The sequence below is a fragment of the Scyliorhinus torazame genome, chromosome 7 (genome assembly GCF_047496885.1).
Source record: "Scyliorhinus torazame isolate Kashiwa2021f chromosome 7, sScyTor2.1, whole genome shotgun sequence".
Classification (NCBI taxonomy): Eukaryota; Metazoa; Chordata; class Chondrichthyes; order Carcharhiniformes; family Scyliorhinidae; genus Scyliorhinus; species Scyliorhinus torazame.
The window spans coordinates 208,615,219-208,631,115 of NC_092713.1; the positions used below are offsets into that span (position 1 = coordinate 208,615,219).

The 15,897-nt window shown below is 43.4% G+C and overlaps 1 protein-coding gene across 1 annotated transcript in view; it reads left to right on the top strand.

Annotated features, from left to right (window-relative positions):
* Positions 1 to 7,332: 7,332 nt before the first annotated feature.
* Positions 7,333 to 15,897, top strand: part of LOC140426815 (uncharacterized) — a 171,251-nt gene continuing 162,686 nt past the window's right edge. Inside the window, exons 1-2 of the mRNA XM_072512024.1 lie at positions 7,333 to 7,665; positions 7,957 to 8,226. Coding sequence (XP_072368125.1) covers positions 7,645 to 7,665; positions 7,957 to 8,226 — 291 coding nt within the window. The 5' untranslated portion in view covers positions 7,333 to 7,644. The remainder of the gene's footprint in view (positions 7,666 to 7,956; positions 8,227 to 15,897) is intronic.

The following is a 15,897-nucleotide window of genomic DNA, read 5'->3' on the forward strand; positions in this document are numbered from 1 at the left end:
CTGCCAAAATTGGGAGAGCTGTCCCACAAGTCTAGCAACAACCTGACATACCTTGCCGTTAATGGTCCTGTCACCAGCATCACCGTTCCTGTCACCAGCATCACCATCCCTGGGTATCCCCTGTTACACAGAGAGAACAGACCCAGCAGATGCAGCGGCACAGTGTACAATTGGGAGGAGTTGCCCTGAGATTCTTCAACATTGGCTCCAGATCCTATTGGTTCTTATGGCATTGAGTCATACATGGACCAAGGAAACCTCCTGCTGATTACCACCTAAGCCCTTCACTCAGCTGATGAATAAGCACCCCTCCATGTTGAGCATCACAGTAACAAATACAACTGGGTGAAGGATAAACTGAAACAAGTCAGTAACAGGGCACATTGATTGGGGGACTTAATATCGATCAGAAGAGGAATACTACTGGCAGATCTGACATAGTCCTGAAGGACATACTGCCAGACTGGTCCTGAGGCAGCTGGTAAGAAAATCAACAGAAGGGGAAAACCTACTTGACCTTCTCACCAATCTACCTGTTGCAGATGCATCTGTCCATGACAGTATTGTTAGAAATGACCATTGTATGGTCCTTGTGGAGACTAAGTCCCATCTTTATACTGAAGATGCTGCCCATCATGTTGTTTTACATTGTCACTGTGCTAAATGGGATAGATTCAGAACAAACCTTGCAGTTACATAGATGATTTGGAGTTGGGGACCAAGTGCAATTTGTCCAGATTTGCAGACAACACTAAGATGAGTGGTAAAGCAAAAAGTGCAGAGGATACCGGAAGTCTGCAGAGGCATTTGGATAGGTTAAGTGAATGGGCTAGGGTCTGGCAGATGGAATACAATGTTGACAAATGTGAGGTTATCCATTTTGGTAGGAATAACAGCAAAAGGGATTATTATTTAAATGATAAAATATTAAAACATGCTGCTGTGCAGAGAGACCTGGGTGTGCTAGTGCATGAGTCGCAAAAGGTTGGTTTACAGGTGCAGCTGGTGATTAAGGAGGCAAATGGAGTTTTGTCCTTCATTGCTAGAGGGATGGAGTTTAAGACTAGGGAGGTTATGCTGCAATTGTATACAGTGTTAGTGAGGCCACACCTGGAGTATTGTGTTCAGTTTTGGTCTCCTTACCCGAGAGAGGACGTACTGGCGCTGGAGAGTGTGCAGAGGAGATTCACTAGGTTAATCCCAGAGCTGAAGGGGTTGGATTACGAGGAGAGGTTGAGTAGACTGGGACTGTACTCGTTGGAATTTAGAAGGATGCGGGTGGGAGGGGGGATTTTATTGAAACATATAAAATTATGAAAGGAATAGATGGGATAAATGCGGGCAGGTTATTTCCACTGGCGGGTGAAAGCAGAACTAGGAGGCATAGCCTCAAAATAAGGGGAAGTAGATTTAGGACTGAGTTTAGGAGGAACTTCTTCACCCAAAGGGTTGTGAATCTATGGAATTTCTTGCCCAGTGAAGCAGTTGAGGCTCCTTCATTAAATGTTTTAAAGATAAAGATAGTTTTTTGAAGAAGAAAAGGATTAAGGGTTATGGTGTTCGGGCCAGAAAGTGGAGCTGAGTCCACAAAAGATCAGCCATGACCTCATTGAATGGCGGAGCAGGCTCGAGGAGCCAGATGGCCTACCCCTACTCCTAGTTCTTATGTTCTTATGTTAGAAACTGGACATCCATAATGTGATATGGGCCATCAACAGCAGGAGAATTGAATTCAATCACAACCTGTAATCTGGTGGCCTGACATAACCCACTCTATCATTACCATCAAGCCAGGAGACTGACCCTGGTTTATTGAGCAGAATAGGATGGCATGCCAGGAGCAGCTCCAGGCATACCTAAAAATGAGCTGCCAACTAGGTAAAACTACAAAACAAGACTGCATCCACTAAACAGTGGAACCAACACACACAGAGAGCTATGTAATCTTGCTGCCATTGGATCAGATCTAAGCTCTTCAGTCCTGCCACATTTGTCATGAATGGTGGTGGACAATTGAATAACTAACCGGAAGAGGAGGTTCCACAAATATCTCCTTTAATGGTCAGTGGAAAACACACACTATCAGTCAGAAGTGCCCAGTAGACTATCCAGCTTGAGCTTCTGAGGTCCCAGCATCACAGATGCCAGTCTTCAGACAATTCAACTGACTCCACAAAATATTAAGAACTGGCTGAATGCACTGGATACTACAAAGGCCATTAGTCCTGCTTACAACCCAGCTGGAGCAAAAATATTCCAAACGAACCACATTCTTCGCTATATCGTTCCAATACAGCTACAATACTGGCACCTGATCAGTGGAAAGTTACCCAGATATGTCCTTTCCACGTAGAGCAGGAAATGTCAAATTCAGCCAGTTAATATCCCATCAGTGTACTCTTGATCATCAGCAAAGTGATGGAAGATGTTGTTGACACTGTCAGCAGCACTTAGCAACAAACTGCTCATCACTGCCCACTTTCGGTTTCACTGGCACTGCTCAGCTTCAGATCTCATTACAATCTTGGTCCAAATATGGACATGAGAGCTGAACTCAAGAGTGGAAGTGACAGTGACCGACCTTGACATGAATACAACATGTGGCATCAAGGAGATCTCGCAAAATTGAAATGTATGGGAATCGGGGAGAATGCTTTTCACTCATTGAACTCATTGAACATCGGAATCATGCGTAGAACAAAAGATGGACAATGAATGCTGGCCTTGCCAGAGATGCTCACATCCAGTGATTGAATAAAGAAAGATTAAGGATGACTGAAAGCATGGTAAAAGGTGTTGTTGGTTTAAGGAAGGTCAAAGGAGGAGGGTGAGGCAGAGTGTTGCGGCAGGAAATCCAGAGTTTAGGGTTTAGGTAAATGAAGCCAAAGCAACCAATGGTAAGTTAGAGGGAGTGGAGGAGATGTAAGAGGCCAAAGTTGGAGGAATACAGCATTTTTGGGGGGTCATAGGTCTGGAGGAGGTTATAGAGAATGAGAAGGATGAGGCCATGCGGGACTTTGAAAGCATGGATGAGAATTTTAAATCCAAGGCATTCACAGATGTGAAACCTATGTAGGTCAGCAAGCACAGGAATTCTGGGTGAGGGAGATGTGGCAAAGGTTCTGATATTTGCAGTTTTAATGAAAGATGTGAACTAGGTCCGCAACACAGTGTTTTGAGCCTGAGGTAAGCAAATTGTGAATTAAAGTTTCAGCAACAGATAAGCAGAGAGCGATGATATTACGGTGATGAAAGTAAGTGATTTTTGTGTTAGAGGATATGGATTGGAACCCTCAGCTTATGTTCAAATAGGATTACAAGGCTGCAAACAGTCTGGCTTAGCCTGAGGGGGGTGGAATTAGTGGCATGAGAAGGCAGTTTGTGACGGGGGCTGAAGACAATGGTTTTACTTTTCCCAGTGGTTAATTCAAGGAAATTATGATTTATCTAGGATTTGATGATAACAAGTATTGTAGCCTGTGAGCAGTGAGGGATGAGAAAAATGGTGTTGAGGGTGTTAGCAGCCTGCACTTGGAATTTGACATTGCCTTTTTGTCAAGGGGCAAGATGTAGATAAGAAATTACCCTTGGGGACCACATTGGTACATTCCCAAAACCAAATCACGTTTTGGCCTGACTCGATGTTATGTCTGCAATACTCACCACCCATATCCCAACATATACCTTCCGATTCTGTTCCACTGGGTGTCTTTCCTCTTTCCTTTTATTCCAATATAGAAGATAATGTTTCTCACCATTAATCTCTTGCGCTCTAATTCTCTTCCACAACATCACTATTCTCTCTCCTCAACATTCAAAAATCCCTCAAAATGTAGGTCTCTGCCTTCAATTGACTTATCTCCGACACTGGCCTGTGATGTTGTGAAGGTTGCTCTGCAATGTAGGTTGTTGTAAATGGTTTGTTGCCGAACTTCTATTCCATTGGATGGTTTATCATCATTTGCTTTTTCTCAAGATAGGATGCAGAACATATTATTAATCATTTGAGCATATTAGAGGAAAGTTGTTGCCAGAAAGATACGTAGCCCTTTATTATTGAAAAATTATGTTGGAACATCTATCAAATATATCACTAATAGGATATTATTCAGCTTGACGTTCCCATTACAAATTTAGAGTGTGACCAAAGTAGCTTTCTCCTTCTCGGCATCAAGGATCGCTCCCATTATGGAGGTCTCACCCCTATAAAATGATACATGATCTTACATGCCCAATGTTTGCTTTTGAAGTATTGACTAGGGGGTCAAGACCAACCTGGTTACTGTAATTTGCTCACTTGGATTGGCACAAAACCCTGCCATATTCTCGGAGTCTTCAGACTGCATAAGATAAACAATCTATCAACCATTTGATTTAGACTATAATCCATAGAACAGGTTTATTAAAAGCACGAATGTTAAACTAGCAGAAAAGCAAAACTGAACTTTTAATGTACACCTCCTTTGACACAAAGAGAATGCAAGATGCAGCTTCTGACTAGCCTGCTGGTAATACTGAACCTGGACCAAGATACCCACAACAAACCTGCACTTGAGGAATTGTCTCCCCCAAGATATGTGTGTGTATACACATCTATTTAGGTTCTAGTACAGTAAAACAGGAAGAGGTAAAGATCTCCCCACCTTGGACTGAAATATACCCTCTGCCCTTTTGAAGTTCAAATAGAGATAAAGAAAATCAAAGAACTATGAAAACAGGCAGCAGCCGAATTTTAAATGGTTAGTTAATTGCTGCCATGGAAACATATCCACGGCTGTCACAGACTCAAAACGATTTCCTTCTTGTCATCAAATTTAACTGCCTGAAACACCTGGAATGCCCACGCAAATTTTCCTCATTGGCTGAATGATTACTTTAAATAATTTCAGTATAAAGCAAGCAGGTGAACAAAATTGCAATTATATTATGTTACACCCAGGGGAGATAGGGTACAAATGATTCCTCTGTCCTACCACTCCAGGTCTGACTAAAACAGGCTTTGTTGTGAGTTTAGAAGGATAAAGCAATTTTATTCGATGTCTGTGTTTAACCATTTACGTTCTGACTGAGAAGCAAACCTGATGGGCTTTCTTGTGGTTTCAAACAAAAAGGGGTTACTTTTTATTGAGTTAAAAACCCACTCCAGTAAAGATATCAAAGCATTTAAAAAGATAAGCCCACACTTCTCGAACTTTCATTCCCATACAGATAAACATGCAAAATTTACACGATCTACTACAGGTAGTTATTTTCTTATCCAAATTACAGTTCAATGACGACAGGTAAAGAAATTGAGAGTTCATTGTTTATGAATCCCTGGCTGCGTCCCTATGACTGTGGCAGAGATTTTTTTCAAGTTCCTTTAGATTTCAGGAGTTGAGTTGAAGCTCATGTAACTGCAATTGCTGGAGACAATTTATTTTTAGTCTGTAATTCATCAGATGAGTTTTTATTTTATTCATTCTTAGGATGCGGGCATCACTGTCTGGGCCAGCATTTGTTGCCCATCCTTAATTACCTTTGAACTGAGTGGTTTGCTAGACCATTTCAGTGGGGGACAGTTAAGAGTCAACCGCATCACTGTGGGTCTGGAGTCACATGTAGGCCAGACCAGGTAAGGATGAAAGATTTCCTTCCCTGAAATACATTAGTCAACCAGATGGATTTTTAACGACATGTTTTCATGGCCATCATTAGACTTTCCATTCCAGATTTTTATTGAATCCAAATTGCACCATCTGCCATGGTGGGATTTGAACTCCGGACCCCAGAGCATTACCCTTGGGTGCCTGGATTACTTGTCCAGTAACAATACAGATGTGCCACCACTTCCCCATCTAAGGGTCCTTTTGATGGAATATTCACAGTCCCCATGCTGGATGTTTAAGCAGTAGGGGACAGGGTCTGGCTTTTCCAGAATAATCAACACTTTCGCAACTTGCATGCTGTATTAAAGGGATTTCAAAATTGTCACTTCAGTCACATGACCTCTCCTTCCCCATAACAATTTCAGGAGATGTTTGTTTATCTGATGTCTGAACTGGCAGTGCTTTAATTTCATCGTCAGGAGAGGTGGTGGGGGAGTGTGAGCAGATTCTGTAATGTGCCAGCTATGAACTCTCTGAATGGTAGATTCTGTAATATGACAGCCATTAACCCCCGAATGAGGATCATTATCCATCTCAACGAGATAGGAAAACATCTTTAATACAATTATTGTTCCAACAGACTTTCTGTATCCACTGGAGAGGAAGTCATAGAAATGTAAATTGATATCCAGTACATTTTCAAGTAAATCCCTTTGAGGTAGTTCTTGACATCTCCAGGTATGAAATTCCATAGAAAGATGTCATGGCAGGTCTGAATTGTATTCCACTTTAGAACTTTCCAGAAACTGGCCGCTGGCAATTTCAAACATTAGTTGGGCACAGGAGGAAGTCTTACAACACCAGGTTAAAGTCCAACAGGTTTGTTTCAAACACTAGCTTTCGGAGCACTGCTCCTTCCTCAGGTGACAGTGCTCCGAAAGCTAGTGTTTGAAAGAAACCTGTTGGACTTTAACCTGGTGTTGTAAGACTTCTTACTGTGCTCACCCCAGTCCCAACGCCGGCATCTCCATATCAAACATTAGTTGGCCTGTGGGAGCCATCTTTGACCAGTGTATTTCTTGTCTTTAAAAAGTCCTTTTTAAACCTGGAGTATATATTTGGTCAGCTGGTGAAATTACAGATTCATATCACTCGGGCACAAATCACAGCATTGTCATAATTAGCATATTGGAAACACTAAGGAGCAATTTAGCCAGACCAATCACCTAGCATGCACATCTTTGGACTGTGGGTGGAAACCAGAGCACCGGGAGAACGTGCAAACTTCACACAGTCACCCAAAGCTGGAATCGAACCCAGATCCCTGGTGTTGTGAGGCAGCAGTGCTAACCATCCTGCCATAAATGACGTATGAAACTGGAATATTGTTTTCTGTCCCAGATTTCCAGCAGCTCTCTCTACAGTGTGTATTCTTAATCTCCTATACCCTCTCAATATCCCTCTCTGTAGGGATTATGATATTCCCAATCCCAAATCTAGCTGCACCGTCCACAGGATTTGAATTCCCAATATTAGCACTCCTCTCGGCCACGCCTTTACTCCCCAATCTGCAAATCCCATAATTTTTCTCTGTGAAGATTGAGTTCCCAATCCCAGGTTCCCAGCCTCTCTGCTGGAAGCTCCTTCCCATTCCACAATCCATGTGACGTCACAGCGTCCTCGCAGCGGGGTAAAAAAAAATAAAGTTTATTTTCCCTACCCCCGCAGAAAAATAAAGGGATGTTTAGATTTATGAAAAGGGGGGGGGGGAGTAACGGTGGTAAGAAATATGCCAACCTGCAAAGAAGATGCGGGTGAGCAGAAAGTTGGCAGGGAACTGAATGAAGAAGAATAAAATATGATGTGCAGCCTGGGGTTTGACGAGGATGGGTTTTTCGTCTGTCTGTGCTTTGATTTTTTTTTCCTCTCTCGCTCTTTGCTGTTGGGAAGTTATTGCTGTCTGCCTCTCCCTCCAGTAATGTTCTTGTTTGTGAGGTAAATGTGAGAGGCGTGTAGCTGCCAGGACCTTGCCGCTTTGCAGAGTGCCGGAGGAGATATGGAGCCGCGAAAAATCGAGGTATAAAAAACAATAGTAAAAAGTTTGGCGAAGACCTTTTTAAAAGAAACTTTTGAGTTGGGGAGGGGGACGGAAGAAGTTGGAGCAGAGCGGGCCGGCTTGCAGTGTGGGGGGGGGAGGCTGAAGTCAGGGTTGGGAGGTTGCCGGTGGGGTGGGTGGGTGGGGGGGAAATATCTTGGCTACTTGTTTGCAGGCGAATGCAGTGAAGTTTGATACAATGTGTTTGGCTGCGTTTGATACTTCTGTTATTAATGACTGCCGCTTCTTTGTTTCTTCCCCTCTCCTCCCCAGTGGATCGGCTCTCCCTGCGGCTCCCACGGACCCTACACTTTCTACCGGGCTTTCAGCCTGCCCGAGCCTGGCTCCTCCGGCAAGGGGAAGGCGCTGACGGCCAGGCTCGGCCACTTCTTCTTTGTCAGATGCCAGCCCCACGAGCCCGAATGCATCGCCGAGCTGCAACTCCTGTGGGAGGATCGCAGCCACCAGCAGCTCCTGGCCAGCACCAGGCTCTACTTCAGCCCAGAGGATACCCCGCAGGGACGGAGCCTGCACCACGGCCAGGTAAAGAGGGCAGCAGCTTGCGTGACCCCCTCGGAGAGCTGGTGTGTTTGTGGAGAGGTAGGCTCCCAGCTCAGGGATGAACATTCCTTCCCGGGACTCTTCCGGACCCCCTCCGGACCCCTTTTTCAATACTTCACAGTTGTTTCAAGGTCAGATGATCGCTGCCCAAACATGATTCCAACTGTTCTGGCGAACGCTGCATGTAACCCAGCCACTACATTTTCACACTCTAAAGAAAGTTTCAGGCAGATTTGCAACATTAAACCAGCGATTGGGATTACAGATCTGAATTGCTCAGAGCGTCGTGTCACTTTCGTTGAGCAACAAAAGTTTTTTAAATAAAAAAATACGATTCCTGTACTTTTCAAAGCCGTCGAAATTTTATTTTTAAAACATCATCCCCGTGGCTGAGCGGATAAATTAGCGAGTTATTTCCCGGAATTTTCCAACTGAAAATTGGTAGGATTTAAAAAATATATATATTTTGAACACTGCACATAGCAATGCTATTGGCACCAGTTCAAAACTGCAAATGGCTTTTAAACGATTTACTGTGATTTAAAATAATAGAAGCGAGATTAAAGTTTCGCTGCAGTTTGTTCTCAGTGCAAAGGGCGTGGATCTCCACTGTTTCCTCAGTGTGGTCTAGATTCAGTTCTGATGATGAGTAACAAATATAGTTGCAAATCATCTCTAGAAAGATTATTCCGATTCACTGAATCGGTTTACCCCACAATCTCTGGGCAGGATTGCAGCATTATGCCAATATTTTTGTGAATCAGCACCTGGGGAGTTGGGTTGGATTCAGAAGGGTCCCCACAACCTCCACTTTCAGCGAGGTATTTGCACGAAGACAGGCCATCTCTGATCAAGAAAGTATGATTTTACATATCAGTTTTCATTTGTTTTTTCTTGTGCACTCTGTAATTTGGGATTAAATGGAATAAACTGTTTCGGATTCAAGCCAAGGATTTCCTGACAAACTAGTTCGACTTTTTTTTCTTCCCAGAGACTGCCTCTTTGATGCAAATACCCTTTTATTCTTTTTCAATTTATTCTCACTGCAGTTTTTTTTTCGGCTCAGTGTTTTACAGTAAATCAAACAATATGCAAGAGAATTTTTAACATCCGTTAATTACAGTGTTGCCTTGTTGAGGCATTAACACTAGCAATAGATTCCAATGACAGGCTGGATGGCATTATTGGGAAGGATTTTCTTTTTAAAAAGTCACAAAACCAAAATCTAATGACAACCGTTAATCCTAAAGCATGTGGTTATATCATATTACAATTAGCTGTTGGATTCACATCTTGATGGGATCCCCTGCTGCTGTACTTGTCTCAGAAGAGAGAAGTGATTTTTGGAGTTTCCTGCGTGGGGATGATAACACATAGGACATGTGGTCACTGTCAATGTTCAGAAAGTTTGTACCAACTGCGCAGAATAAGCAGTGATATTCTTGCAGAATCTATTTTTTGTTATAATGTAGCAACGGATACAATATTTCAGTATGTCAACAGATCTAGAATTACCTTCTATTCTGCCCCACCTCTTCCGCCCCCTTTCCAACTATATAATTCATTGCACCTCTATCCAGCTTCAGTTCTGAGTCATATGGACTCGACACATTGGGTGAGATTCTCCGGCCTGCCAGCCGTGTGTTTCTCAGCCGTTCGCTGGCGATGGGATTCTCTGCCTCAATCGCTGTCAAAGGGAATTCCCATTGAAGCCACCCACACTACCAGGAAACCCGCGGACATAGTGCGTTGCAGCGGGATTCTCTGCGAATGGCCGGAGAATTCCAGCTGTTAACTCCGTCTCTCTCTTGACAGATGCTATCAGACCTCCTGAGTTTATCTAGCATTTTTCATTTAGGATATGGTCTCTTTCCTGAATCAATATTCTCTTGTATTGAATTTCTACTTTGTGCTATTTGTCACTTTTGTTCAAATAGTTGACCAATTCAAACATTTTAGTTCAAAGAATTACTTTGATTATCAGAAGAAGAATGTACAGAATTGGCAAGAACTCTGCAGTCTGATTCTCCTTGAGCTTTTCCTTATATTTTTGATCTTATCCAACATAACCTTCAACATTAATCAGTAACATTGCACATCTTCACCCCTACCTCAACCCATCTGCCGGCGAAACCTTTATCAATGTCTTTGCCACCTCTAAACTCAAGTACCGCTGAGATCTCCTGGCCTGCTTTGCTTTTCATATACTTGAGCTCATCCCCACTACTTGCGTCTTGTTCCGTGTCAAGTCTTACATACGTGTTACCCTTGTTGTCACAAACCTACTTGGCTTGATTCCCAAAAACCTCTAAAATTCTCAAGTTGATTTTTACATCCCCTCTCTTGACCTCACCCCAGCCAATCTTTGTAACCTCCTGCAACTCAACAATTTTACCACTCCACCCATCGGAGTAGAGTACTCTGTTCTTTTGATTCTAGCTTTGTGTACATCCCGTTCCTTTTGTGCCCTATCGTTGGCCGTCATGCTTTCTATTGTTTAGGGTTCATGACCTGGAATGCTCATACACCATTCTATCTCCTGCTCCTTTAGTGCTCTCCTTAAAGTCTAACGTTCTGATCACACTTTTGTCATTCCTCCTAGTAACGCCTTCTTTTGCATCCTTTTATTTTATTCTGCCCCCTGTAAAGCGCTTGGTATGTATTTCCAAATTAATAACACTTTATCAATACATATTGTTGGTTGGACGGAGACTTTCTGCCTCCATGTTATCAAAGTGAGATGAGGGTACATTTGGATTTGAGCTGGTGTGGCTGTGTAGATTTTGGGCTGTCATTTGCTGCTATAGATATGAGCCCATAAGTTGCAACCTCTGACTTCTGGAAAAATTCCAAAAAGAGTGTTTTTAATTTAAATTGAGCTTATTGAAATTGACCATTTTTGGAAGTTGCATTTGTGTATGTGGCGAACCACTGTTTAAATATGGGACAGGGATGACGTCTTGTGATGTCAGAAAGAAGTATTTTTTGAGTTTCATTTTGATTTGTGAGTTTCATTTTGATTTGTGAATGAGATGTATCAATGGAGGGAATGTTTGGATGAAAAGGCATACTTCGTGAAAAAACAGTTCTGATTGCCAGATTTGTGTTGCGATCTGAGAAGAGGTTACAGCAAATCAGGAGGCAATTTGGCCCATGTGTTCCTATGCTGGTGCTTGCTTCTATTTTAATCCAGTTTTCTTCCCTTTCCAAGTATCTTGTATTACCTTCTGAAATAATTTATTCAATTCATTTCATTTTTAAACTGTTAGTCTGCCTCAATAGCCACTTCCAGTAAAACATTCTATGCTCTTCTGTGTGATTTAAAAGTTATTCTAGCCCCCCCCCCCCAGCCTTCTTGAGACAGTATTTGATCCCCTATTATTGATTTACTGTACCAACTTCAGTGAAAACAATTTTTCACTTTATCCCCCTTAGTGCTTTTCATAATTTGAAAGCTCCATATCAGATTTCCCATCACCATTAAATGTAACCATTCCAGTTTTCATTGTGGTGAATCTTCATTATGGCGAATCTTCACTATAGAACTTCCACAGCACTAATATATTTCCTGGATTGTGATGCAAGGAACTGCACAGACACAATATTCGAGCAGTCACTTAACCAATTATATCACTCCCTTGTATTTAAATTCAATGTGAATATATGTATCTTTTTTTTAACCTTTTTTTCCTTGCGCTCTCACCATTAACTGTTATGTAGCCAAACCACAGATCTTTATGCTGCTTCACTGTGTTAAGAGTATACGCATTTAGACTATACTTCCTTTCATTGTTCTTTCCCCCAATGTGGCTGCTTCATATTTTGCTGCATTGAACTGCAGCTGCCAATTATTTGTTCCTCTGTATTCTTCCTCAATCAGCAAACTTTAATATTATTCCTCTTGCATACTGAATTAATTACAAGAGTTAATGGTACAGGATAATGGATAGATGGGGCCGAGATGTGCTAAATTACCTTCTCCCTTCATATTCATCTTGTGGTAACCACATGTTTAGCTTTTGGATTGTTTTTGGTCTGAAATCAATTTGTCAGTGTATGTCCTTTGGTGTTGCCTTCATTGCTATGGTTGAGTTTCCCCATTGTAGTTCTGGCTCTATGATGGGAAAAGTGCTTTACAACTCCGGGGGAGGAAGCAAAGTGTAAAGAAAGAAATGATCTGCTTGTTTATCATTATTTAGTCTGCTTGGGGTCTATCACTTTTTTTCAAATCCAAATTGTAGAAAATTAATGCTGGATTCTCTACCTATTTACTGAGAATGGGCAGAAACCAGCCCAGATCCCTGGTCTGTTCACACAAAGGACATTCCTCACTCAGCAGCTCAATTTAATTACATTTGCAGTTGATTTTAACAAAATATTAATACATTGCATTAGCCTTTACTCCACGACTATCTTGAGTTTCCCCAATGCATATGGATTATTCAGGTCTGGCTGCATACTGATTAAGAGATAATAGGCGGGATTCTCCATCCCGCGAACCCCGTTTTCCAGCGCAATGTGCCCCCACCGACAGCAGGATTCTCCGTTCTCACAGTCGGCCAATGAGGTTTCCCATTGTTTGGCCACCCCACATTGTCGGGAAATGTGCAGGCATGGCTGCGCTGCGGGCGGGGCGGGAGATTCTGCTGACCGAGAATCCTGCTGAATAGGTTTTACAAACTACAACAAATATAATCTAAATTCAATAGTGATATAAAAATCAAAATATTTTAGCAAGTACTAAAAATGATCAGGCATAAACTGTGCAGACAAGAAATATTCATTCTAGTTTCTGTTACCCTCAAATAAAATGAGGATAATTTTATCAATGATGGTTCCAGTTTTGCTGATTTTTGCTTGTTGTCAGGACTCCCATTTTGTTGCATGTGTTATTACATACATTGATGGAAAGTAATATGACAAAACTGAAAGTGGTTTTAGATGGAGAAAGGAAGTACCCGTAACTGTTAAACATAGTTCTGCTTGGGAATGGAAAATTTAGCATATGTTCATTCTCTCTTGCTCCTTTGAAATAAGGGTGTGGTGTTTTAGGTTCTAACCTTCAGAGAAAGAAGGCCAATTCAGAAAAGGGACAAAAGAAAGTTACAAGTCCGAGATAAACTGGAATTTGATAAGATAAAATAAATCGAGAAAGTGTGAAGCATAAGTTCTTGTGAAATCTAATTCAGGATACGCAAAGAAGCCAAGAACTAGGAGAAGGAAACCAGAGTAAGGGGACAGGAAAAGGTTTGAGAACAAGAAAATTGAAAGGAAGCAATTGAAGAAACAGCACTTCAGAGAATGGTAATGGATAAAATGAGGAAATTGTTAAAAAGACTTTAGACAGGAAAGAAAATAACTATATAAAAGTAAAAATAAGGATTAATTATTACTTCATTGTTTACTAGATTGGAGAAGACAGTAGTACTGACTGCTTTGCATGCTTGTTTACAGGTTAAAATTAAAGAAGTTATCTTTATATAAGAATAGAGGAATAAGAGAGCCAGACTATAATCATTTATAATCTTTTTTAGTGTCACAAGTAGGCTTACATTAATACTGCAATAAAGTTACAGTGAAAATCCCCCAGTCACCACAGCCCGGCGCCTGTTCGGGTACACCGAGGGAGAATTCAGAATGTCCAATTTACCTAACAGCACGTCTTCCAGGACTTGTGGGAGATTACCGGAGCACAGGGAGAAAACCCCTGCAGACACGGGGCGAACGTGCAGACTGCACAGACAGTGACCCAAGCCGGGAATTGAACCTGGGTCCCTGGCACTTAAAAAAAATTTTTTTTTTTTAAATTCTCCTTTTTCACATTTGCTCCCACATTTACACCCATCAACAATAAACAATAATCAACAAGATAGTCAATCCCCATAATAACAACAATCCCATCCGCCCACCAACCCCCCAAACCTCAACCCGCATGTTTACATAAACAAATGACAAAAAGGAATCAGGGATTACCCGTAGTCACCCGTAATCTTACACAGCTCTCCTCTCCCCCCCCCGCGCCCCCCCCCCCCCCCCCCCCCCCCAGGTCTCCAGCTCCTCCCATCCACTGCCTCTTGTAAAACTCCTCCTCCCAACCTCGGTTCCCTCCCCCAACCTCGGTTCCCTCCCCCCAACTTTCCACCCCGGCTAGACCACTCGGACCCCGTTCTGCCAGGCTCCGATGGCCGCAGCCCCTCCCCCCGCCTCACTCCCGTTCACTGGCCAGCTTAAACCGGCCAGCGTGGAGGCCCCCGCCCGGGTCCCTTTCCCCCTTGCCCGGCCCTAGGAAAACCCAAAGATCCCCTTTTAGCACACAAACCCCGCATATCCACCTACACCCCAAAGAGCCCACCTTTCGAGTGAAAGTCCCGTCCCTTCCCTTGTCCAAATATATGCAACATTGGCTCCTTTAGCCTCTACACCCACGTGCAGTGATACAAAAATAGAAGAAAATACCGTCATGAGGTTACATCGGCACATGACCATTCCTCAATTTGTCAGTTCTGCCAGTCCTTCTGCCTTCGCAAACTCCTCCGCTGCTTCCGCCGTTCCAAAATAAAAGTCCCTGGGCTTATAAGTCACCCTCAGCTTCGCTGGATATACAGTGCCGCACTGCACCTTGCCAATGTACAGTGCCCTCTTCACCCGGTTGAAGGCAGCCCGCCTCCTCGCCAACTCCACCGTAAAGTCCTGGTATACACGTATACCAGCTCCAGCCCACTGCACCACCCGCTTCTGCTTGGCCCAGCTCAGGACCTTCTCCTTCACACTGTACCTACGGAAGCACAGAGTCACTGCCCTTGGCGGCTCACTCGACTTTGGTACAGGCCTCCACGACCGATGAGCCCGATCCAGTTCATATCGGGAGGGCTCCTCCCCCTCCCCCAATAGTTTTGCCAGCGTCGCGGCAAAATACTCAGTCGGCTTCGGTCCTTCAACTCCTTCGGGCAGCCCCACGACCCTCAAATTATGTTGCTTGGATCTGTTTTCCAGATCTTCCATTTTTCCTCGCAGATTCTTGTTCGTGTCCATCACCTTCCGCATCTGCTTCCCCATCGAGGCAAGTTGATCACCGTGCTGCAATACCGTCTCCTCCACTTCCTTCAGCGCCTCCCCTTGCTCTCGCACCTCCGCCACTGCGCTCGCCACCGCCGTCATCACTGGGGAAATCTCCTCCACCAGCACATTCAAAACCTCCCTCATCTCCTTCCTCACCGTCTCCATGCATTTCTCAATCTGCGCCAACTGCTTTTGGAATTCCGCAGCCATCACCTTAGTTATTTCTCCAGCCGTAAGCACTGCGACCTCCCCTGGTGCTCCAGCCTCCATTTTCTTTGCTGACCCCGCGGTGATCTTTCCACTCTCCAACGGACTTTCAGCCGCTTTTTTCCCGGCCGTTTGTTTGGGTGGTTTTCGACATCCTTCTTCTCCTTGCGCTGTCTCCCGACCTTTACTGCCGTCGCTGGCCCTAGGACCGGGCGTTACTCCCCGAAAATGCCGTTCCCGAACGGGTGCCCTCCAATGTGCCGGTCCCTGGCACTGTTAGAGGTAGAGATGTAGAAGAAGGTATGTACCATTCAGCCCCTTTTTAAAAAAAATAATAATAATTCTCCTTTTTCACATTTTCTCTCAAATTTACATCCAACAATAAAC